Below are 24,848 nucleotides of genomic sequence, written 5' to 3' on the forward strand. Positions count from 1 at the left end.
CTGCATTTATTTGATTCAAAGTACAGCAAAATCTGTAAAAACTTGAAATTTTTACTATTTGAAATAACTGCTTTGTATTGGAATATACCTTAAAATGTAATTTATTCTGTGATTTCAAAGCTGAATTTTTAGCCTCATTGCTCAAGTCTTCAGTGTCACATGATCCTTTAGAAATCATTTATTATTAATGTTGAAAATTATCAATGTTGTAATACTTTTCAGGATTCCTTGATTAATAAAACGTTAAAAAGAACAGCATTTATGAGTCACCTAAGTTCAAATTCATATATTACTGATATAAGAATTTATTGAACAAAGATAAAGTAGAAATTACCTGACTCAATGTAGTGGAATGAAATAAAGGTTATATTAACTAGATAAAAAAAGACTTGAAAGTTTAAAGCAGCTGTAAACCTTTTAAGTATTGAACTGTTATAGATAGATTAGAACAGGGGTTCCCAACCTTTTTTACCCCGGGGCCCCCCTCCTTCTCCGGTCAATTTTGCAAGGCCCCCCTATGCCTCACATGTCCTCTCATACTGTACTTCCACAGTAAAGAGAAAATTATTTATTTTTAAACCTTTTTTATTAACCAAAACATCTGTTTTGCCTTATTCTTCTTCTACTGCATGTTATAAAAAAACTCAAAATTCAAACAAACTTTAAATTAAAACTATAAATATACCTAATCGTTAAATTACACACACACACACACACACACACACACACACACACACACACACACACACACACACACACACACACACACACACACACACACACAGATTTAAAGCTCCTGAATTGTTTACTTCAGACATTCTTTACAACTTCAGAGTACTTTTTCTTAAATAAGTGAACCTGCCGTACAACAGGGAGATGCCAAAAGACCACTAAACCTATCTATTTGAACTTGACTGACTGAATAGCTACTGTTTGTATCCATTAAAAAATAATACACGAATTTAAAATACAGCAAATACATTCTAAATCTGTTGAAACACATCGATGTAAAGGTTTGACGAAGACGGGGTCAGTGAACTCTGTCAGTGCGCCCCTGATGCTCATAAACACCGAGCCTCATTCCTCTTCTAATGGGAATTAGAAGATTAGCATGTTGCTAGCATGATTAGAATGTAGTTAGCATGATTCTAACATTTTTAGCATGTTTAGTATGTTTCTAGAATGATTAGCAAGTTGCTAACGTGTTTCAAGCATGATTAACGAGTTATTACCATGTTTTTAACATGATTAGTTAGTTACTAACATTTTTCTAGTATGATTAGCAAGTTGCTAGCATGTTTCAAGCACGATTAACGAGTTATTACCATGTTTTTAACATGATTAGTTAGTTACTAACATGTTTCTAGTATGACTAGCAAGTTGCTAGCATGTTTCAAGCACGATTAACGAGTTATTACCATATTTTTAACATGATTAGTTAGTTACTAACATGTTTCTACTATGACTAGCAAGTTGCTAGCATGTTTCAAGCACGATTAACGAGTTATTACCATGTTTTTAACATGATTAGTTAGTTACTAACATGTTTCTAGTATGACTAGCAAGTTGCTAGCATGTTTCAAGCACGATTAACGAGTTATTACCATGTTTTTAACATGATTAGTTAGTTACTAACATGTTTCTAGTATGATTAGCAAGTTGCTAGCATGTTTCAAGCACGATTAACGAGTTATTACAATGTTTTTAACATGATTAGTTAGTTACTAACATGTTTCTAGTATGATTAGCAAGTTGCTAGCATGTTTCAAGCACGATTAACGAGTTATTACCATGTTTTTAACATGATTAGTTAGTTACTAACATGTTTCTAGTATGATTAGCAAGTTGCTAGCATGTTTCAAGCACGATTAACGAGTTATTACCATGTTTTTAACATGATTAGTTAGTTACTAACATGTTTCTAGTATGATTAGCAAGTTGCTAGCATGTTTCAAGCACGATTAACGAGTTATTACCATGTTTTTAACATGATTAGTTAGTAACTAACATGTTTCTAGTATGATTAGCAAGTTGCTAGCATGTTTCAAGCACGATTAACGAGTTATTACCATGTTTTTAACATTAGTTAGTTACTAACATGTTTCTAGTATGATTAGCAAGTTGCTAGCATGTTTCAAGCACGATTAACGAGTTATTTCCATGTTTTTAACATTAGTTAGTTACTAACATGTTTCTAGTATGATTAGCAAGTTGCTAGCATGTTTCAAGCACGATTAACGAGTTATTACCATGTTTTTAACATTAGTTAGTAACTAACATGTTTCTAGTATGATTAGCAAGTTGCTAGCATGTTTCAAGCACGATTAACGAGTTATTACCATGTTTTTAACATGATTAGTTAGTTACTAACATGTTTCTAGAATGATTAGCAAGTTGCTAGCATGTTTCAAGCACGATTAACGAGTTATTACCATGTTTTTAACATGATTAGTTAGTTACTAACATGTTTCTAGTATGATTAGCAAGTTGCTAGCATGTTTCAAGCACGATTAACGAGTTATTACCATGTTTTTAACATGATTAGTTAGTTACTAACATGTTTCTAGTATGATTAGCAAGTTGCTAGCATGTTTCAAGCACGATTAACGAGTTATTACCATGTTTTTAACATGATTAGTTAATTACTAACATGTTTCTAGTATGACTAGCAAGTTGCTAGCATGTTTCAAGCACGATTAACGAGTTATTTCCATGTTTTTAACATGATTAGTTAGTTACTAACATGTTTCTAGTATGACTAGCAAGTTGCTAACATGTTTCAAGCACGATTAACGAGTTATTACAATGGTTTTAACATGATTAGTTAGTTACTAACATGTTTCTAGTATGATTAGCAAGTTGCTAGCACGTTTCTAACATGTTTCTAGTCTGACTAACAAGTTACTATCATGTTTCTAACATGATTAGCAAGTTTCTAATAGGTTTCTAACATGATTAGCAAGTTGCTAGCATGTTTCTAATATTATTAACAAGTTGCTAGCACATTTCTAACATGTTTCTACCATGATTAGCAAGCTGCTAACATGTTTCTATACTGACTACCAAATGGCTAGCATGTTTCTAACATGTTCCTACCATGATTAGCAAATTGCTAGGTCGTTTCTAGGCTGACTAGCAAGTTGATAGCACGTTTCTAGTATGATTAAGAAGTTGCTAGCATGTTTCTAGGCTGACTAGCAAATTGCTAGCATGTTTCTAACATGTTTCAAGCATGATTAGCAAGTTGCTAACATGTTTACTAACATGATTAGCATGTTTACTAACATGATTAGCATGTTTACATGTCTTTAGCATGAGTGACAAGTTACCAACATGTTTCTAACATGATTATCAAGCTACTAGCATGATTAGCAAGTTACTAGCATGATTGTAGTTGCTAGGCTTGACTAGATAGTTAAATTGAGTAGAAATATTAGAATGGAAGTTTAAATGGATCACAGAAATAAATTACATTTTAAAATATATTCAAGTAGAAAGCAGTTATTGTACGTAGTAAAAATATTTGAATATTGTACAGATTTTGCTGTACTTTGAAACAAATAAATACAGACTTGTTGAGCAGAAGAGACTTCTTAAAAAAATATTAAAAATCTTTTGACTGGTAGTGTATCAAGAAACTTGCTCCCATGCCTTTTCTATTTTTGATTTAGTTTTATTTTAATGTGTCGAGTAACATATTAAAGCATGTGTAAAGTATTACATTACATCACAATGCAATATAATATTAATTCTATGAATACTTTGTGTGGAGTTAGGACAGAGAATTATCCTTCAAAAGGCAGGATTTTATTCCATGAGTATTTTCAATAGTGGCGATGTTTATAATGATTCCGATTAAAGAAAAATGTAAAGGTTAATCTATTAAAGGGAAGCTCAGCTTAAAATATTATGCTATGGTGGCCTTGTTGGCAACAGAAAACAAATCCGCTTCCTCCTGAAAGCAACACAATCTCAGTGAGAGTTTAATTGGGACTAAATGGGAAGCAGCTGCTAGACAGCAATGGAATTTCAAACCTTTCGTACCTTTGACAACAGAAAATTGCTAAATAGTATCAGGATGTGAGGTCTGACAGATAATGAACACATGCTGTTAATTAACCATCAGTGCTGAGGTGATTATTATCATCAATCATCAGGCCTTGAACTTCAGACTCAGAGGTGTGTTGGTAATAATGAGGCTGACGGAGCACTGGGCTTTATCAACTCGCCTCCACAAAAAAAAAAAAAAAAAAAAAAAAAAAAAACTGTGCACTATTATAGTGTTTCGAAATTCAGCAAATCTATTAGCACAACTTAAATAAAAGCAAGTATGCATGTTCAAAACTTACTGATTTAATTAAACCTTTTAAGTTGCAAATATTTATTTTAAGTTCTGGTGACATAATATTGATCATTACATCAACTTAATAAAAAAACTATTAAATAACTTTGAGTAAGTAACTACGTGAAAAGTATTAAAAAGTTTGAGAGAAAAAAAGGTTTCCAAGTTTTAAGTTTGAGGGTTTTCAGTCTGAAACCTTTTGAAGTTTAAAGACGTTTTAAAAGCTTAATATTTGATAGATATATAGATAGTATGTTTCTAACATGGCTAACATGTTGTTAGCATGTTTCTAGTATGATTAACACGTTACTAACATGTTAAAATGATTAGCAAGTTGTTAGCATGTTTCTAACATCATTAGCAAGTTGCTAGCATGTTTCTAGCATCAACAAGTTGATAGCATGAGCATAGCATGCGTACCAAGTTGCTAGCATGATTCTAACATGATTAACAAGTTGCTAGCATGTTTATAATATGATTAAGAAGTTGCTAGCATGTCTCTAGCATAAGTATGTTGATATCATGTTGTTAACATATGCTTCTAACACAATTAGCATGTTGCTAATATTTTTCTAACATGATTAACAAGTTGCTAGCATTTTTCTTACATGATGAACAAGTTCCTACCATGTTTGTAGAATGATTAGCAAGTTACAACCTGATTAGCATGTTGATAGTAAGTTGCTAGCATGTTTCCAGTATGATTAGCATGTTGCTAGCATGTTTCTAGCATGATTAACAAGTTGCTAACATGTCTCTAGCATGATTAGTATGTTTTCAACATGATAAACAACTTGCTAGCATGATTAACAAGTTAATAGCATGATTGGCAAGTTACTAACCTGATTAGCATGTTGATAGCAAGTTGCTAGCATGTTTCTAGTATGATTAACAAGTTGCTAGCATGATTAGCAAGTTACTAGCATGGTTAACATGATTACCAAATTAGTTTAAATGAGTTTAAATGGATTAGAAATTCATTATGTTTCTAACATGATTAACAAGTTGCTGGCATGCTTATCATGTTGATAGCATATTGCTAGCATGTTTCTAACAAGATAAAGTTTCTAGTATGTTTCTAGCATGATTAGCAAGTTATTAGCACATTGCTAGCATGTTTCTAACTTGATTAACAAGGTTTTAACTTGATTAACAAGTTGCTAGTATGATTCTAGCATGATTAACAAGTTACTAGCATGTTTAACATGTTACTAGCATGTAGGGCTGCACGATTAATCGAACGATGTTGTGAGGCACGTTTAGTCAATGAAGCCGGTACTTTGATTAGTAGTAAATCTCCATCACGTGCGTTCAACTGGAGCGGCAATTAATACACAGAGACGTAAATCACTGACAAGCTACACCAAATCACGTTCAAAATCGCATTCGATTTTGAGCGCGATTTGGCGTAGCTTGTCAGTGATTTACGCCTCTGAATGCTCCAGCTGAACGCACGTGATGGAGATTTACTACTAATCAAAGTACCGGCTTCATTGACTAAACGCACCTCACAACATCGTTCGATTAATTGTGCAGCCCTACTAGCATGTTGGTAACATGATTAGCAGTTAGTTTGAATGAGTTTGAATGGATTAGAAATTAGTTGATAGAAGGTGAGTTTGATTGAGTCTCAAGGGATTGTGGGAGTTTTGTCAGTGTGAGTTTGAATAGTGCTGATCATTTGAACATTCCCTCAATGTAAGTCTATGGGATTTTTCCCAGATTTAATCGTCATTTTCAGGAAAAGCGTAAGTCTGATCAGTCTGAAAAGATCCAGCAACTGGAGTCAGATCAGTCTGAAGATCTGGCCTGAGTTTGGAGTTTGGAGAGTTAAAGCTCGAGGAGGAGATAGAGTTCATAAATTTAGTCTCTAAAGAATAATAACTAAGTTTAAATAGCATTTCAGTAAGTTGGCTTTCTCAAGCCAACTTAATAAGACTTTAATACATTAGCTCATCCATGGACATGATTTCTGCCTGAGTCCAGACAGATTGCATCAACAACAGCTCCCATAATTCCACACTCAATCACTGAATCATCAAACTACGCCTTTGTTTCTTGTTTGTTTTGAATATGCACCCTCTAGCGGCCAAAACTTACATATTGTGCCTTTAAGTACATTACATATATAAAATACTTCATTATATAATATATTTTGTATTATATTTTCATAATGAGTGCTCTTTTTAAAAAGTATGCCAAAGTGTACTTGTTTTTGACAAGGCTGATGCGCTGGGGGACACAGGGGAACCCACCAAAGCCTGAAAGCAATAAATGCTGGCATCAGAAGGGGGGGTTTGACGACCTTCACGAGGTCAAAATACGGCATAACCGACGCCACATGCTGAGGATACCAGCGGCCTCAATAAAGCCCTGCCACTGCTGCGGAGTGAAGCCCAAATCCCTCGAGATCATGAGAACATCTGCAGCAGATGACCACAGACACATTACTAACCTGAAATACAGCAAAACAGGAGGAAACGTCAACGCGCAACACACAATTAGACACGCCTCTATGAAGTGGCAAATGCAAGAAATAAATTCCCAGGATGTGCTTCACAAGTAAGTGTGCAGATGATTTATGATCTTATTACATGCACCACACGCGCAGATTGAAACAAGAGCAAGACGTGCAGTAAGTGCAAACATTTGCAATGGGGAAAACTTGCTTGTGCTTCTGCTCTGCTAGACTAATAAGGGGACATAAACAGATCTCAAATGCATTATTTTTTAAATTAAACAGACATTAAAAATGTTAGGTTCTATTTTTTTTACTTTGGTTCATGCATTTATTAACTAACATTAACCCTCTGGGCCTCTACCGTCATTTTTGACCAAATTTTTTTTTTTTTTTTTTAAACCGTAGCTTGGTGACTTTTGTTGCATTAGCTATGTGAGCACAAAATAATAATAATAATAATAATAATAATAATAATAATAATAATAAAATAAATAAATAAAAGAATTAAATCCCTGACATGATTCAGATATGTTAAAGGGTTATAAAAAAAAAAAAAAAAAAAAAACACTTAACGGTCAAAAATGACCGACCTAGAAAATAAAATAACCAAACCGCTCGAATCACTCGAAAACCACCCGAAACCACCCAAAAACACTCTAAACCAACACAAACCCTACCAAAACCACCCAAAACCTAACCAAACCACTCAAAAACCAAACGAAAACACTCTAAACCAACACAAACCCTATCAACACCACCAAAACCACTCGGAAACCAAACGAAAACACTCTAAACCAACACAAACCCTACCAAAACACCCAAAACTTAACCAAACCACTCGAAATCACTCAAAAACCACTCAAAACCCCTCAAAAACCCCACCAAAACCACCCAAAACCTAACCAAACCACTCAAAAACCAAACGAAAACACTCTAAACCAACACAAACCCTATCAACACCACCAAAACCACTCGGAAATCAAACGAAAACACTCTAAACCAACACAAACCCTACCAAAACACCCAAAACTTAACCAAACCACTCGAAATCACTCAAAAACCACTCAAAACCCCTCAAAAACACTCTAAACCAACACAAACTCTACCAAAACCACCGAAAAACCTAACCAAACCACTCAAAACCACTCGAAACCACTCAAAAACCAAACGAAAACACCCTAAACCAACACAAACCCTACCAAAACCACCCAAAACCTAACCAAACCACTTAAAAACCAAACGAAAACACTCTAAACCAACACAAACCCTATCAACACCACCAAAACCACTCGGAAATCAAACGAAAACACTCTAAACCAACACAAACCCTACCAAAACACCCAAAACTTAACCAAACCACTCGAAATCACTCAAAAACCACTCAAAACCCCTCAAAAACACTCTAAACCAACACAAACTCTACCAAAACCACCGAAAAACCTAACCAAACCACTCAAAACCACTCGAAACCACTCAAAAACCAAACGAAAACACCCTAAACCAACACAAACCCTACCAAAACCACCCAAAACCTAACCAAACCACTTAAAACCACTCAAAAACCAAATAAAACACTTTAAACCAACACAAACCCTACCAAAACCACCCAAAACTTAACCAAACCACTCGAAATCACTCGAAAACCTCTCAAAACCACTCAAAAGCACTCTAAACCAACACAAACCCTACCAAAACCACCGAAAAACATAACCAAACCACTCAAAACCATTCGAAACCACTCAAAAAACAAACGAAAACACTCTAAACCAACACAAACCCTACCAAAACCACCCAAAACTTAACCAAACCGCTCGAAATCACTCGAAACCACTCAAAAACCAAACGAAAACACTCTAAACCAACACAAACCCTTGCAAAACCACCCAAAATCTAACCAAACCACTCAAATCCACTCGAAACCACTCAAAAACCAAACGAAAACACTCTAAACCAACACAAACTCTATCAACACCACCAAAACCACTCGGAAACCAAACGAAAACACTCTAAACCAACACAAACCCAACCAAAACACCCAAAACTTAACGAAGCCACTCGAAATCACTCAAAAACCACTCAAAACCCCTCAAAAACACTCTAAACCAACACAAACTCTACCAAAACCACCGAAAAACCTAACCAATCCACTCAAAACCACTCGAAACCACTCAAAAACCAAACGAAAACACCCTAAACCAACACAAACCCTACCAAAACCACCCAAAACCTAACCAAACCACTTAAAACCACTCAAAAACCAAACGAAAACACTCTAAACCAACACAAACCCTACCAAAACCACCCAAAACTTAACCAAACCGCTCGAAATCACTCGAAACCACTCAAAAACCAAACGAAAACACTCTAAACCAACACAAACCCTTGCAAAACCACCCAAAACCTAACCAAACCACTCAAAACTACTCGAAACCACTCAAAAACCAAACGAAAACACTCTAAACCAACACAAACACTATCAAAACCACCGAAACCACTCGGAAACCAAACGAAAACACTCTAAACCAACACAAACCCTACCAAAACCACCGAAAAACATAACCAAACCACTCAAAACCAAACGAAAACACTCTAAACCAACACAAACCCTACCAAAACCAAACGAAAACACTCTAAACCAACACAAACCCTACCAAAACCAAACGAAAACACTCTAAACCAACACAAACCCTACCAAAACCAAACGAAAACACTAAACCAACACAAACCCTACCAAAACCAAACGAAAACACTCTAAACCAACACAAACCCTACCAAAACCAAACGAAAACACTAAACCAACACAAACCCTACCAAAACCAAACGAAAACACTCTAAACCAACACAAACACTATCAAAACCACCGAAACCACTCGGAAACCAAACGAAAACACTCTAAACCAACACAAACCCTACCAAAACCAAACGAAAACACTCTAAACCAACACAAACCCTACCAAAACCAAACGAAAACACTAAACCAACACAAACCCTACCAAAACCAAACGAAAACACTCTAAACCAACACAAACCCTACCAAAACCAAACGAAAACACTCTAAACCAACACAAACCCTACCAAAACCAAACGAAAACACTCTAAACCAACACAAACACTATCAAAACCACCGAAACCACTCGGAAACCAAACGAAAACACTAAACCAACACAAACCCTACCAAAACCAAACGAAAACACTCTAAACCAACACAAACACTATCAAAACCACCGAAACCACTCGGAAACCAAACGAAAACACTCTAAACCAACACAAACCCTACCAAAACCATCGAAAAACATAACCAAACCACTCAAAACCAAACGAAAACACTCTAAACCAACACAAACCCTACCAAAACCAAACGAAAACACTAAACCAACACAAACCCTACCAAAACCAAACGAAAACACTCTAAACCAACGAAAAACTGCAATAATTTAGAGAATCTTTTGGTGGTACAAGCTACAAATTAGCCACTGTGCTGAAAAAAAGTGTTCAGGAATCAAGCAATTTTAGTGAAAAATGTTTTTTAATGCATTTATTGAAAAATAATAAATAAATAATTAAATACAAAAAAAATTATATTAATTCTAATGGAAAAAAAATGTTAATTAAAATTGTATAAATATTACATAGTATCATAAAAACTCCTCAAAATTCTAAATAATAATCACAAAATGTTGAACAAAAATGTATTTCATTGATTTTCCTGAAGAAGAAAAAAAAGTTACTTTATAAGGGTTCGGTCACTTACTGTGACTCCTAAACGAAGAGGCCCAGAGGGTTCGAGAAATGGTGCACGCCAAAAATGAAAATTTGCGAAAAATGTTCTCAACCCTACAGGGCTATTTAAGATTAGGATGAGTTTGTTTCTTCATCAGATTTGTAGAAATTTGTCATTCCATCACTTTCTCACGAATAGATCCTCTGGAGTGAATGGGTGCCATCAGAATGAGAGTCCAAACAGCTAAAAACATCACAATAATCCACACCACTCCAGTCCATCAGTTTACATTTTGAGAAGACAAAAGCTGAAACAAATCCATCAAGACATTAACTAAAATTCGAGTCCATATTTTATGAAAAAGTCCATCTCCTGTTGTCTCTCACATCAAAATCTAACCACATATTTGCTTAGAGCTGATTTGGCTTGTAAACAGTGCTTGGTCTGTGCAGATTTCTCTCCTGATTCAGACCAAACCACTTTTTCACTGGAGGAAGCGTTATTGTGGATTATTACTATTTTGAATTAGCCTTTATTTTTTATTTTCAGTTTAAAATTTCCATTTTTAGCAATTTTGTAATGTGCTTTTGTCATTTTTAGTAAATATTTTGATTTATCTTATTTGTTTTATTTCCGTTTTAGTTTGGTAATTTCTTTAATTTAAACTTATTTGCTTCACTTAGTTGGCAAGACAGCATTTCTAATTTTATTTAAAACCTTTTTAGAAAATCAAGTTTAATATTTTTCTTATTTTATGAATATATTTTTTTATTTCATAATATTTCATTTATTTTTATTCTAGTTTTAGTTTTTGTCATTTCTAATTTTTCATTTAAGTTCAAGTTTGTAATATAATATTTATATTTTATTTCAGCTTTATTTTAATGAATGAAAACATGTTTAGGAAACACTGCAAAAATGCTTTTCTTTCTTATATTTTTTGTCTTGTTTTCAGTCAAAATATGTCAAAATTATAAAATCAAAAAATAATTTTCTTGTTTTCAGAAGAAAAAGTCAAAATAAAGTGAGTTTTTGCTTAGAACAAGTCAAAATAATCTGCCAATGGGGTATTTTGACATTTTTACTATTTTAGTAAAAATATTTCCTAAAGTTAAAATTCCATTCACAGTCTCTATGAAGAATTTTACATTACAGATTATTGACTTTTATCATGGTTTGAAGATAAAAACATCTTAATGATGGACTTGTTCAAACGTTTGTCTTCTCCAGATGTTAACTGATGGACTGGAGTGGTGTGGATTACTTGTAGATTATTGTGATGTTTTTATCAGCTGTTTGGAGACTCATTCTGACGGCACCCATTCACTTTCAATGGTCAACTGTTTAGTTACCAACATTCTTTAAAAAAATCTTTTTTGTGTTTAAGAAGAAAGAATCTCATACAGATTTGGATCAACTTGAAGGTGAGTAAATGACAAAAATTGTGATTTTTTTTTTTTGGGTGAACTGTCCCTTTAAAATCTCCTCACAGATTTTACTGCTAAAACAGACAGCAGAAAATCAGAAACGTCTGCAGATTATGAGTCGTAAGGTGTTTATCTGTTTTTACAAATGTATTTGTGTTACCAGGAAGGAAAAGTGTGTCATGTTTGCTTTGCTCGTTTGTGTTTGTGTTGCGCAGCCTCAGGTTACTGTCAGAATCTGACAGAGTTAAAGAGCAGAAATGAAGACACAAACGGACATGAGGGTGTCTGCATTATTTTCACAGGCAGTGAAATGAATAGCAGTGTGTGGGTGCGGTTATGAAGAGAAATGAGTCCCGTCTGCACTAATAATCACTGACAGAATCCACAGACTCTTAGATGAAGAGCAAATGAAGTCTCATTACAAAGAAAAGACTCACACTGACAAGAAACAATGCATTTTTGCTTTTTTCGCACTTTATCAACATGGATCGGCTTCCACATCAAAGCGTTACCATATGAAGTAATGAAACCAGAGACTCTTCCGTCAATGAAATCCGATCACAAGCGGTCAGGAATCACACGGCACCTTAAATGAACTTTTATTGGTTTTGTGTGTGTGAACACGATGTTTCAGATGAGCTTTACTCAAGATGCACAGGAGAAATTATTCTTTGTGATTCTCATGAAAGCTACATGAGAAAAAACAGAAGTGTGTCATATACACCATGAGTCATGAACTACATATGACAGATTACACACATATGATCTCAGCATGACTGAACAAACCAAGATGATCTCAACTCAATAAAAACACAATGAAGTCCAGAAGTCGTTATGCTTTCTGCTGTCTAATTTAGCAGTGAAATCTGTGAAGTGATTTTAAAGGGACAGTTCACATAAAAAAATAAATAAATTGTCATTTACTCACCCTCAAGTTAATCTAAACCTATGATATTTTTTTTTCCTTTCTAGCCCTTCTTGAACACAAACGATATATTTTAAATAATGTTGGTTACTAAACAGTTGATGGTAGCAATTGGAAGTGAATGGGTGCCATTAGAATGAAAGTCCAAACAGCCGATAAAAACAGCACAATAATCCACAAGTAACTCAAGTTCATTAGTTAACATCTTGAGAAGACAAACTCTGAAACAAATGCATCAAGATGTTTTTTAAGTAAAATAAGAGTCCATATTAAAACGCTTAATTCCAATAATAAAAAAAAAAAGAAGAAGAATATTAAATCGTTTCTCAGATTAAAATCCAGCCACATATTTGTTTAGAGCTGTTTTGGCTTGTAAACAGTGCTTGATCTGTGCAGATTTCTCTCCTGATTCAGACCAGTTTCACTTGAGGAAGTGTTATTAGGAATTATGGACTCCTATTTTAGTTAAAAATGTCTTAATGATAGATTTGTTTCAACTTTGTCTTCTGAAGATTTTAACTGATGGACTGGAGCGGTGTGGATTACTTGTAGATGAGTTTGTTTCTTCATCAAATTTGTAGAAATGTATCATTCCATCACTGTCTCACCAATGGATCCTCTGGAGTGAATGGGTGCCGTCAGAATGAGAGTCCAAACAGCTGATAAAAACATCACAATAATCTACAAGTAATCCACACCACTCCAGTCCATCAGTTAACATCTTCACAAGACAAAATCTGAAACAAATCCATCATTAAGATGTTTTTAAGTAAGATAAAAGTCCAAAAACTACAATAACGCTTCCTCCAATTAAAAAGTCCATTTCCTGTTGTCTCTTACATTAAAATCCAGCCACATATTTGTTTAGAGCTGTTTTGGCTTGTAAATGGTGCTTGATCTGTGCAGATTTCTCTCCTGATTCAGACCAGTTTCACTGGAGGAAGTGTTATTATGCATTATGGACTCGGATTTAAGTTAAAAACGTCTCGATTGATTTGTTTTGACTTTTGTCTTCTCAAGATGTTAACTGATGGACTGGAGCGGTGTGGATTACTTGTAGATGAGTTTCTTCATCAGATTTGTATAAATGTATCATTCCATCACTGTCTCACCAATAGAAGCTCTGGAGTGAATGGGTGCCGTCAAAATGAAAGTCCAAACAGCTGATAAAGACATCACAATAATCCACAATAATGTGATTTTATCAGCTGTTTGGACTCTCATTCTGACGGCACCCATTCACTGCACACTTAAATGTACTCACCCTCAGATCATCCAAGATATAGATGATTTTGTTTTTTCATCAGATTTGTAGAAATGTATCATTCTATGACTCACACCAATGGATCCTCTGGAGTGAATGGGTGCCGTCAGAATGAGAGTCCAAACAGCTGATAAAAACATCACAATAATCCACAAGTAATCCACACTACTCCAGTCCATCAGTTAACTGCATATGTTTCAGTTTACGAAAGATTTTGAGTCGCATATACTAAAAAAATGCATTTTTCTTGAAACTACATAAAAACCTTTGTCAGACCAACAAAATTACCCCAAATGGTGTCTCAATTCGACAAACACAGCTGTCTGAACAAAGAATTTCACATTGCAGCATGAACTAGAAAAAAAAAAGTTTGTCAAGACAAACTTTAAGTTGGTTTGAAAAAGACTGATCAGAAAGTGTGAAAAAGTTTTTAAAAGTTTAAAAATGTTGTTTTCAGGACAAAAACGATTGAAGTATAAAGTAGTTTTAAAGCTCAAATGTTTTGAAGGCAATACAGTCAGATGGATGGAAAAATGGAGAGATAGCATGTTGCTAGCTTGTTTTTAACTTATTTAACATGTTACTAGCATGCAGCTAGCATGATTAACAAGTTACTAACATGTTGCTAGCATTTTTCTAACATGATTAGTATGTTGCTAGCGTCAACATGTTGCTAGCATGTTTCTATAATGATTAACAAGGCACTAGCATGTTTCTAGCCTGATTAGCACGTTGGTTACATGTTTCTAGCATGATTAGCATGTTGTCAGCCCGTTTCTAGCATGTTTCTAACATGATTAGCCTGTTACTAGCATGTTGCTAGCATGATTAGACTGTTACTAGCATGTTGCTAGCATGATTAGAATGTTGCTAACGTGATGCTAATATTAATAGCCTGTTGTTAACATGATTAGCAAGTTACTAGCATGTTTCTAAGCTAATTTACATGTAGTTAACATATCGTTAGCCTTTCTAACATGTTTCTAACATGATTAGCTTGTTACTAGCATGTTGCTAGCATGATTAGCCTGTTACTAGCATGTTGGTAGCATGATTAGAATGTTGCTAACGTAATGCTAATATTAGTAACCTGTTGTTAGCATGATTAACAAGTTACTAGCATGTTTCTAAGCTAATTAACATGTCGTTAGCCTTTTTTAACGTTTTTAACATGATTAGCCTGTTACTAGCATGTTGCTAGCATGATTAGAATGTTGCTAGCATGATGTTAACATTAGTAGCCTGTTGTTAGCATGATAAGCAAGTTACTAGCATGATTCTAACCTAATTAGCATGTAGTTAGCATGTCGTTATACTGTTTCTAGCATGATTAGAATGTCGCTAGCATGATGTTGGCATTAGTAGCCTGCTGTTAGCATGACTAGCATGATGGAGAGATGGGAAATATTACATTCAGTTTAATTTAATTTGACTGAACAAACAGAGTATATAGAGTCTATAATCCATAATAATACTTCCTCCAATTAAAAAGTCTATATTCTGTTTTCTTTCACACAAAACCCAGCCATTTTGGACTCATATTTTAGTTAAAAACCTCTTAATGATGGATTTGTTTCATCTTTTGGCTTCTCCAGATGTTAACTGATGGACTGGAGCGGTGTGGATTATTGTGATGTTTTTATCAGCTGTTTGGACTCTCATTCTAACGGCACCCATTCACTCCAGAGGATCCATTGGTGACACAGTGATGGAATAACAGTTCTTTCCAAATCTGATCTCGGTCCTGCTGGACAAGCATCAGGTACTGGTTCTTTGGGAACTCAGGTGTCTCAGTGCTCTGCATCGCTCCCCAATGACACAATGTCTGAACTGTGAAAGCAGAGTGAGTTTGGCTCATTTTCATGACACATTGACCATAACCAGGGCCTGGCACACTAACAAAAGCCCTGAAAAACCATCAGAACTAGGGGACGGATGCGTCCCAGACTTTCAGTCTACAGATAGGATCAGACAAGCTCTGCTGTTTGACACTAATAATTAGAAATAACACAATTATAATTTGTCCAAAAATAAAAAAAGGAAGATAATTGTCAACTTTTAAACAAAACAAAACTGTCAAGTTTCAAAAAGAGCAAAATCGCAAGCTAAAAGTATTGTAATAGGGTCATTCCATGTCAACTCAACCAGAGGTCCCTGGCTCAAATTTTTGATTTTGCTAATATTTTTTTCTGAAGAAAGATAGACATGTATAGTGATGAAAGCCAAAATTTTAAATTTCATGGATGAATATTTACGGAGTAATTCACTATTTTGTAGAGGGAGGTCAGAATGGCAATTTTCAGAGATTCAGAGTCAAGTTAAAGGGGGTAAAAATGACTTCGGAAAGACGGCAGCATCATAGTGTTATTTGTACACAGAGATTGGTAGCTCTATTAGTAAAATCAGTTGACTTTAGCAATCTTTGTTGCATTATGTGCCAATGGTGACCATTCAAAAATGAAGAAACAGCACTTTTCAAGTTTTTTTCTCCAAAGTTTGCATGCCTGTAACTCAAGAAGTATTAAAGATATTTTAATGCCCTTTTAGATATTGGGACTTAACAAACTTTCCTTTTGCCGTCTTTATTTTTAATGCCCTATGAGATTTGGTTCCAGAGATATTGGAATTTCAATATGGCTTCAGAAGTAAAACGTTAAAATGTAAACATTTTCAGTGGCCAAAAACCAAAAGTGGGTCAGTTTAAAAAAATATGATACTCATTTTATTTTAAAGAGGAATGTCTGAAGAACAAATAATGTTAAAATGGGAGATTTATCTTGTTTCTTTCTGTCAAGACAACTGCTTTGAACATACCAGTCTGAATGCCTATGCGTGCCTATAACTCAAGAAGTATTAAAGATATCGCAATACGATTTTAGCTTCTAGTGGTTAATGCCAGTTTAGCACTCAGACAGCCATGCTCTAAGTAATTGTTTTGATAGAGGGAAACAATATAAAATTTTAATTTCAACATTATTTCTTCTTCAGACATTGTTCTTTAAATAAAATAAGTATCAGCTGTATACAAAGTGACCAACATTTGGTTTTCGATCACTGAAAATGGGTAACACTTGGCAATCTGGACGTGGAGCCTCACTGAGATCCCCATATCTCTGGGACTGAATGATGTAGGGCCTTGAAAATTAAGATTATGAAAGAAAAGTTTATGAAGAACTAGAATCTAAAATCATATTGTCATATCTTTAATACTTCTTGAGTTTTAAGCATGCAAACTTTGGAAAAATAACATTTATGACACTCAGACTGGTATGTCCAATGCAGTGTCTTGACAGAAAGAAACGAGATACATCTCCAGTTTAACATTATTTGTTCTTTAGACATTCCTTTTTAAAACAAAACAAGTATTTTATTTCTTCAAACTGACCCACATTTGGTTTTGACCACTGAAAATGTGTCCATTTTAATAATTTACTCCTGGAGCCATATTGAAATTACAATATCTCTGGAACTAAATCTCAAAGGGCATTAAAAATAAAGATGACAAAAGGAAAGTTTGATAAGAGCCAACATCTAAAAGGGCATTAAGATAACTTTAATACTTCTTGAGTTACAGGTATGCACATTTTGAAGAAAAAACGTGAAAAGTGCCGTTTCCCCATTTTTGAATGGTCACCATTGGCACAAACTGCAACAAAGATTGCTAAAATCAACAGATTTTACTAATAGAGCTACCAATCTCCGTGTAAGATTAACATAATTATGCTGCCATCTTTCTAAAGTAATTTTAACCCCCCGTAATTGCATTCTGACCTCCCTCGGAAAAACAGTGGATTACTCAGTAAATATTCATTCATGACATTTAATATTTTGGCTTTCATCATTATACATGTCTATCTTTCTTCAGAATAAATATTAGCAAAATCAAAAAATTGAGCCGGGGAAGTTTTTTAATTTTGGTTGATTTGACACGGATTGACCCAATAGTAATCTATACGATTGATTTATTTTACATTCAGCTTTTGCTTTTCCGGAAAGAAACTTTGGCATGGTGAGCAGATGATGACAGAACAATATTATTTGGTAAATTATTCCCTCTTGTATGAATCAAAAATCCTTACAAATGCAATATATTCTGGAGAACAGACACAGCACACTCCTAACACAACAGATCGGTCCTATTGTACATTAATCTACAGCGGAATTCAATCTTGAATGTTTTATGATAATCAGAAACAATAGTTGACTCATGCACTGCAATGCCGATAGAAAATCTGCTGTTGATCTGTGCATGCATTTGTTTCACGCTCACATTTGTTCTTGTTTATAGCTGAGATTATGTGAGAGCATTACAAAGCCCATCAGAGAAAACAGCAATAACTATAGAGTGCACATCAGCAGATTCAGACATTTATTTCAATTTCTGTTAAATAAATGTGAAACTACAAGCAATAAACATCATGCATGACCCTACAGTATCATCCAGCCATTTCTCCTGTTCAGAGGAGATGCACAGATGAATGCAGATCCATCAACAGTCAAATAGACAGACATTAAGTGCTTTGGCTGGGCATCTGATCTGCTACAGATATTAAGAGCATAAACCTGGAGGTCCTGGACAAACTTCACCTGGAAACCTCACGGGACGGGCCCTCGATTAAAGTGCCAGAGCCATTTAATGGCCAAAACATCCTCTCCACATAAACAACATTAGCTGTCATTAAGAATTAATCTTACACACAAACAGAAGACACACATAAACCAACTGGAGAATATTTACTCAAGTCTACATCTGTACAAAAACTCTTCTATTGAAACTTTAGATATCATATATTTAGACAACCCAACCATTTGCATATTTATTTAAACAAACTCAAAATACTCAGACCCACATATGAGATTTTTGATTACGAGTTTTTGAATTGCGCATAAAATTTCCATTCATTTGGATTGCAGTTTTAACACAAAGTAATAAACTTAATGGAATGCATATTTGTCAGCCATGCATAAACGAAACAGGTTAGATTATTGCAATATTAAACTAAATGGGTCATTCCATGTCAACTCAAAGGAAGCTCAAATTTTTGATTTTGCTATTTTTTTTTCTGAAATATGATGTATAGTACTGCAACCCAAAATATTAAATGTCATGGATGAATATTTACGGAGTAATCCATTATTTTGTAGAGGGGGGTCAAAATGGCAATTTTCACCTGAGATTCAGTCAAGTTAAGGGGGTTAAAAATACTTTTAGAATAAGCCAGCATCATCATTTTATTTTTACACTGAGATTGGTAGCTCTATTAGTGAAATCTGTTGACTTTAGCAATCTTTGTTGCATTATGTGCCAATTGTGATCATTCAAAAATGCAAAAACAGCACTTTTCATGTTTTTTCTTCAAAGTTTGCATGCCTGTAACCCAAGAAGTATTAAAGATATTTGAATACCCTTTTAGATATTGGCTCTTAACAAACTTTCATTTTAGCGTCTTTATTTTTAATGCCCTATGAGATTCGGTTCCAGAGATATTGGAATTTCAATATGGCTCCAGGAGTAAATTGTTAAAATGTACACATTTTCAATGGTCAAAAACCAAATGTAACTTGACTGTGAATCTCAGGTGAAAATTGCCATTTTGACCTCCCTCTACAAAATAGTGGATTACTCAGTAAATATTCATCCATGACATTTAATATTTTGGCTTTCAGCACTATATATGTTTATCTTTCTTCAGAAAAAAAAAAAATTAGCAAAATCAAAAATTTGAGCCGGGGAAGTTTTTGAAATTTGGTCATGCATTTTAAATACACAATAACCACTTACAATTTACACTTAAAAAAAAAACACAATTTGTTGAGTGAACTTAAAATAATTTGTTACCCTACTGCCTTAAAATGTTAAGTTCAATCAGCTCAAATAAGTTTGGTCAACTTGAAATGTTAAGTTGTACTAAGAGACAACTTAGATATTTGAGTTGACTTAACAAAAAAATTGGCTGGTTAAACTTAAAAGCTGGGTAAGTTACCTGGTTACTCAAATATCTAAGTTGTCACTTAGTACAACTTAACATTTTAAGTTGACTAAACTTTTTTGAGTTGACTGAACAAAGTGCAGCTTTATATAATTATCATCAGTAAATCAAATCTTTCAAATTTATCTAATTGAATTTAGCTTGTTCCACAGCCATGTTATACTTCTTTTTAAATCAATAAATATAATTGTTTGTACAGTGAATAGATCTATGCTGATTCTAAGCTATTTGAATAAATGCATTTTGAATATATGTTTTAAAAAACAACTAGAAACAATGCCATGATTTGTTTTTAACCACTGCGTGTTTTGAGTTTTATATGGTATGATTTTCAGTTCTTATAATGTTATTCTTATAATGCAATGTAACGTTTTATATGCAATTTTGTTTGTTTATTGCATTTTTTTCCAGTCTTGCTTCAGAAATCATTTGCCAGTTAAAAAAGCAAAATAGTAAAGAAACTACTTCCAGACTTCAACACAATAACATCAGCATTAACAACAGAGTTATGAAATCACTCACATCCAGAACTACAAAAATGCAAAAGCATGGTCCAAAAACTAAATCAGATGTTTTTGTTTAAAAAAAAAAAAAGTGCCCTAAGACTTTTTCAAGAGTATTTGGCAACCGACTCCAAACACTTTTTGCATCTGCTCCCCTAAAGCCAAACTACTGAGCTCTTCTGCTGATAATTGAGCTGATTTACCTGGAGAACATGGCAGAGATCCAGTGTCTCATTCCTCTGATGGGAACAGAGAAGAGCTGAATCAATCTGATACTGATATTTGTGGCTTGGAAGACCATTTATTTAGTGCTTATCAACATCAAAAGCTATAATCATGGCAAGCTAGATAGTCTTAATAACAATACTTCAATGAATACAATAATTTAACAATATACTTTTACAAAATGAATAAACATTTTAATTAAAAAATGTATTTTACATTTAGAAAATGTCCATTAATTTATTAAAATTTGTTTTACAGTCATGGATGCCTTATAAATTCTTCTCCTTTGCATTAAAATATACATTTCTAAATCGTCTACATCTTAAATATACAGTCTGGTGATTTCTGTTTTCCAAATATATTCAGTGATTAATGTTTTAAAGAGAAAGAGCATTGATTTTCAGAAATTGATTTTTTTAATTGAACCGACACTATCAGATTATTAATTTATAAATACATTTATTTTTATTTTTATTTTATCTCATTTATTTATTTATTTAAATTTAACTTTTTTTATTCAATTGTTCTGCTTTTACAAAACAGTTTTTTTTCTATTTTTCTAATGAATGAATGAATTAAATCTATTTTTTTTATTACATAATTCATTTATAACTGGACCGACTTCATAATGTTATGGATAAATTCATTAAACAACAATTAATATAAAAAACATATTGATTTAATTGCACTGACATGATCAGATAATAATTTTTAATTTGTAAATTAATATTTTTTAAATGTATTTTCATTTCTGTTTTGTCACATTTTTTTAATTTATGTTTTAATTTTTTATTTAATTGTCCTATTTTTCAAAACATTTTCCATTTTTTTACTTTTCTAATAAATTGTATTAAATGCATTAAATATATTCATTTTAAAAACTACATACTTTATTTATAACTGCATCAACTTCATATGTTATGGATAAATTCATTAAACAATTAATATTCAGAAATATTATTGATTTAATTGCACTGACATAAGATAATTAATTTTTAATTAGTAAATCAATTTATTTTTCTTTTCTATTTTGTCTAATTTATTTATTTAAATTATTTTTAATACATAATTTATTGTATTTTTCTAATTAATTTTAATTAATTAAATATATTTATTAAAAAAAATACATACTTCAACTTATATTTGGATTGACTTCATATAACATCATGGATAAATTCATTAAACAACATTCAGAAATATTATCGATTTAATTGCACTGACACTTTCAAATGATTAATTTTTAATTTATAAATTAATTAAAAAATGTATTAATTTTTTTATTTCTATTTTGTCTAATTTACTTATTTAAATAATGTAAATTAAATAATGTATTTTTATTTAATTTACATATTGTATTTAAAACATTTTCTACTTTTTATCTACTTTTCTAATTATTTTAATGAATTAAATATATTAATAAAAAAAATACATACTTCATTTATATATAATGTTATGGATAAATTCTTTAAACGACAATTAACATTCAGAAATATTATTTATTTAATTGCACTGACACTATCAGAATGAGAACAAAACAAACTAAGCTGAATAATGAATATTGCCATCTATAGAGCTGATTTACAGCTAGAATTGAATTAGTTTCATAATTGATTAACAGTTATTTTGCCGTTTATTACTGTGAAGCAGCTTTTAAATGATCCGTATTGTATAAAACGCTACAGAAATAAATAGGACTATTCATAAATGCATGAAGTGCATCTAAAATGCAATTAATTGCATATAAAACATCAGAGGAGTATCGAAAGACTCTCTTTGTATTATTGAAGTATAATCAAGTGAATATCACCCAGGCTGCTCTCCAGGAAGGAGTTTTGTTGGTATTAGTTCTTCTGCCCTCCAGCTCTTCTGTGAGGCCCTGATAATCGTGATGCACTTTGAGAAATCGTTTCCAAAATCCTAATAGCATGTTAACATGCGTTTGGCTGAGGAAGAGCTTCAAGAACCACACACCAGGTGTTTAATGCGCTTTCAATTACAGCTCATACGAAGCATATTACTGAACACATCCTCCACTCACAAACCACAAAAGAAAATTCTATTATATCTATTTTTATTTAAATTATAAATTGAGTATTTTTTTTTTTTATTTAATTGTCCTGTTTTTACAAAACGTTTTAATTTTTTATATTTTTCTAGTTAATTTTAATTAGTTATTTAAATCTATTCTTTAAAAAAAACTGTTATGGATAAATTCAATAAACAATTAACATTCAGAAATATTATCGATTTAATTGCACTCACACTATCAGATGATTCATTTCATAAATTAATTTATTTTTCTATTTTTTTATTTTTTATTTCTATTTTGTCTAATTTGTTTATTTATTTAAATTATGTTTTTTATAAAATTTTTATTGATTCATGTTAATTAATTAAATAAATATCTTTATTTTGAAAAAGATACATACATTTATAACCGTTATGGATAAATTAAATAAACAATGAACATCGAGAAATATTATCGATTTAATCGCACTGACACTATCAAATGCTTAATTTTTAATTTTTAAATCAATAAATTAATCTATTTTTCTACTTATGTAAAATTTTTATTTTGGTCTAATTTATTTAAATTATTTAATTCTTTTTTTCCTATTTTTGTTTACATGTCCTATTTTTCTGATTATTTTAATTAATGGAATATAATTTGAAATTTACATAATTTATTCATATAATGTTATGGATAAATTCGATAAATATTATCAATTTAATTGCACTGACACTATCAGATGATTCATTTTTAATTTATCAAATTATCAATTTTTTTTATTTCTATTTTGTCTAATTTATTTATTTAAATTATGTAATATTTTTTATTTTTTATTTAAATGTCCTATTTTTAAAACATTTTCTATTTTTTCTACTTTTCTAATTATTTTAATTAATTAAATATAATCATTTAAAAATTATAAATATATTATATAATTTTAATTTATAAATTTATTTTTCTATTTATTTTTATTTTGGCTAATTTATTTATTTAAATTATGTAATTGTTTTTTTTACATGTTCTAGTTTTTCAGAACATTTTCTATTTTCTCTACTTTTCTAATTATTTTAATTAATTAAATACATTCATTAAAAATATAAATATATAATATAGTTTACATTTATTTTTCTATTTGTTTTTATTTTCTCTAATTTATTTATTTAAATTTAGTAATTAATGTTGTTTACATGTTCTACTTTTTCAAAACGTGAGATTTTTTTCTACTTTTCTAATTATTTTAATTAAATATATTAATTAAAAAATATATACTTCATTTACTCATATGATGTTATGGATAAATTCATTAAATGCAACATTCAGAAATATTATCAATTTAATTGCACTCACACTTTAATTTATTAAATATTCTAAATTAATTCATTTGTCGATTTTTTTATTTCTATTTTGTCAAATTTATTCATGTAAATTATGTAATACTTTTTAATTTTTTTTATTTAAATGTCCTATTTTCAAAAATCCTATTCTATGTCCTATTTTTTAATTTTCTAATTATTTTAATTAAATACATTCATTTAAAAATGTATAAATATACAATATAGTTTTAATTTATAAATTTATTTTTCTATTTATTTTTATTTTGTCTAATTTATTTAATTAATGTAATTATTGTTTTTTTACATGTTCTACTTTTTCAAAACATTTTCTATTTTTTCTACTTTTCTAATTATTTTAATTCAATATATTCATTAAAATTATATACTTTATTAATTCATATAATGTTATGGATAAATTCATTAAATGCAACATTCAGAAATATTATTGATTTAATTGCACTCACAATAGATGATTATTTTTAATTTATAGATTATTTTTCTAGTTATTTTTCATTTCTATTTTGTCTAATTTATTTATTTATTTAAATTGTTTTTTTTTTCTATATTTATTTACTTGTCCTATTTTTCTAAACATTTTAAATTTTTTCACATTTTCTAATTATTTTAATTAATTGAATATATTCA

The 24,848-nt window shown here is 31.7% G+C and overlaps 2 protein-coding genes across 3 annotated transcripts in view; one reads left to right on the forward strand and one right to left on the reverse strand.

Annotated features, from left to right (window-relative positions):
• Positions 1 to 24,848, forward strand: part of LOC141340483 (neuroligin-4, X-linked-like) — a 226,998-nt gene that overhangs the window by 105,765 nt on the left and 96,385 nt on the right. The window lies entirely within an intron of this gene.
• The window catches only part of mxra5b (matrix-remodelling associated 5b), a 99,558-nt gene that overhangs the window by 28,900 nt on the left and 45,810 nt on the right, over positions 1 to 24,848 (reverse strand). The window contains exons 4-5 of the mRNA XM_073845858.1: positions 12,112 to 12,186; positions 6,697 to 6,765 (exon numbers count right to left, since the gene is read on the reverse strand). Coding sequence (XP_073701959.1) covers positions 6,697 to 6,765; positions 12,112 to 12,186 — 144 coding nt within the window. The remainder of the gene's footprint in view (positions 1 to 6,696; positions 6,766 to 12,111; positions 12,187 to 24,848) is intronic.

This window comes from Garra rufa, chromosome 8, assembly GCF_049309525.1.
Source record: "Garra rufa chromosome 8, GarRuf1.0, whole genome shotgun sequence".
Lineage (NCBI taxonomy): Eukaryota > Metazoa > Chordata > Actinopteri > Cypriniformes > Cyprinidae > Garra > Garra rufa.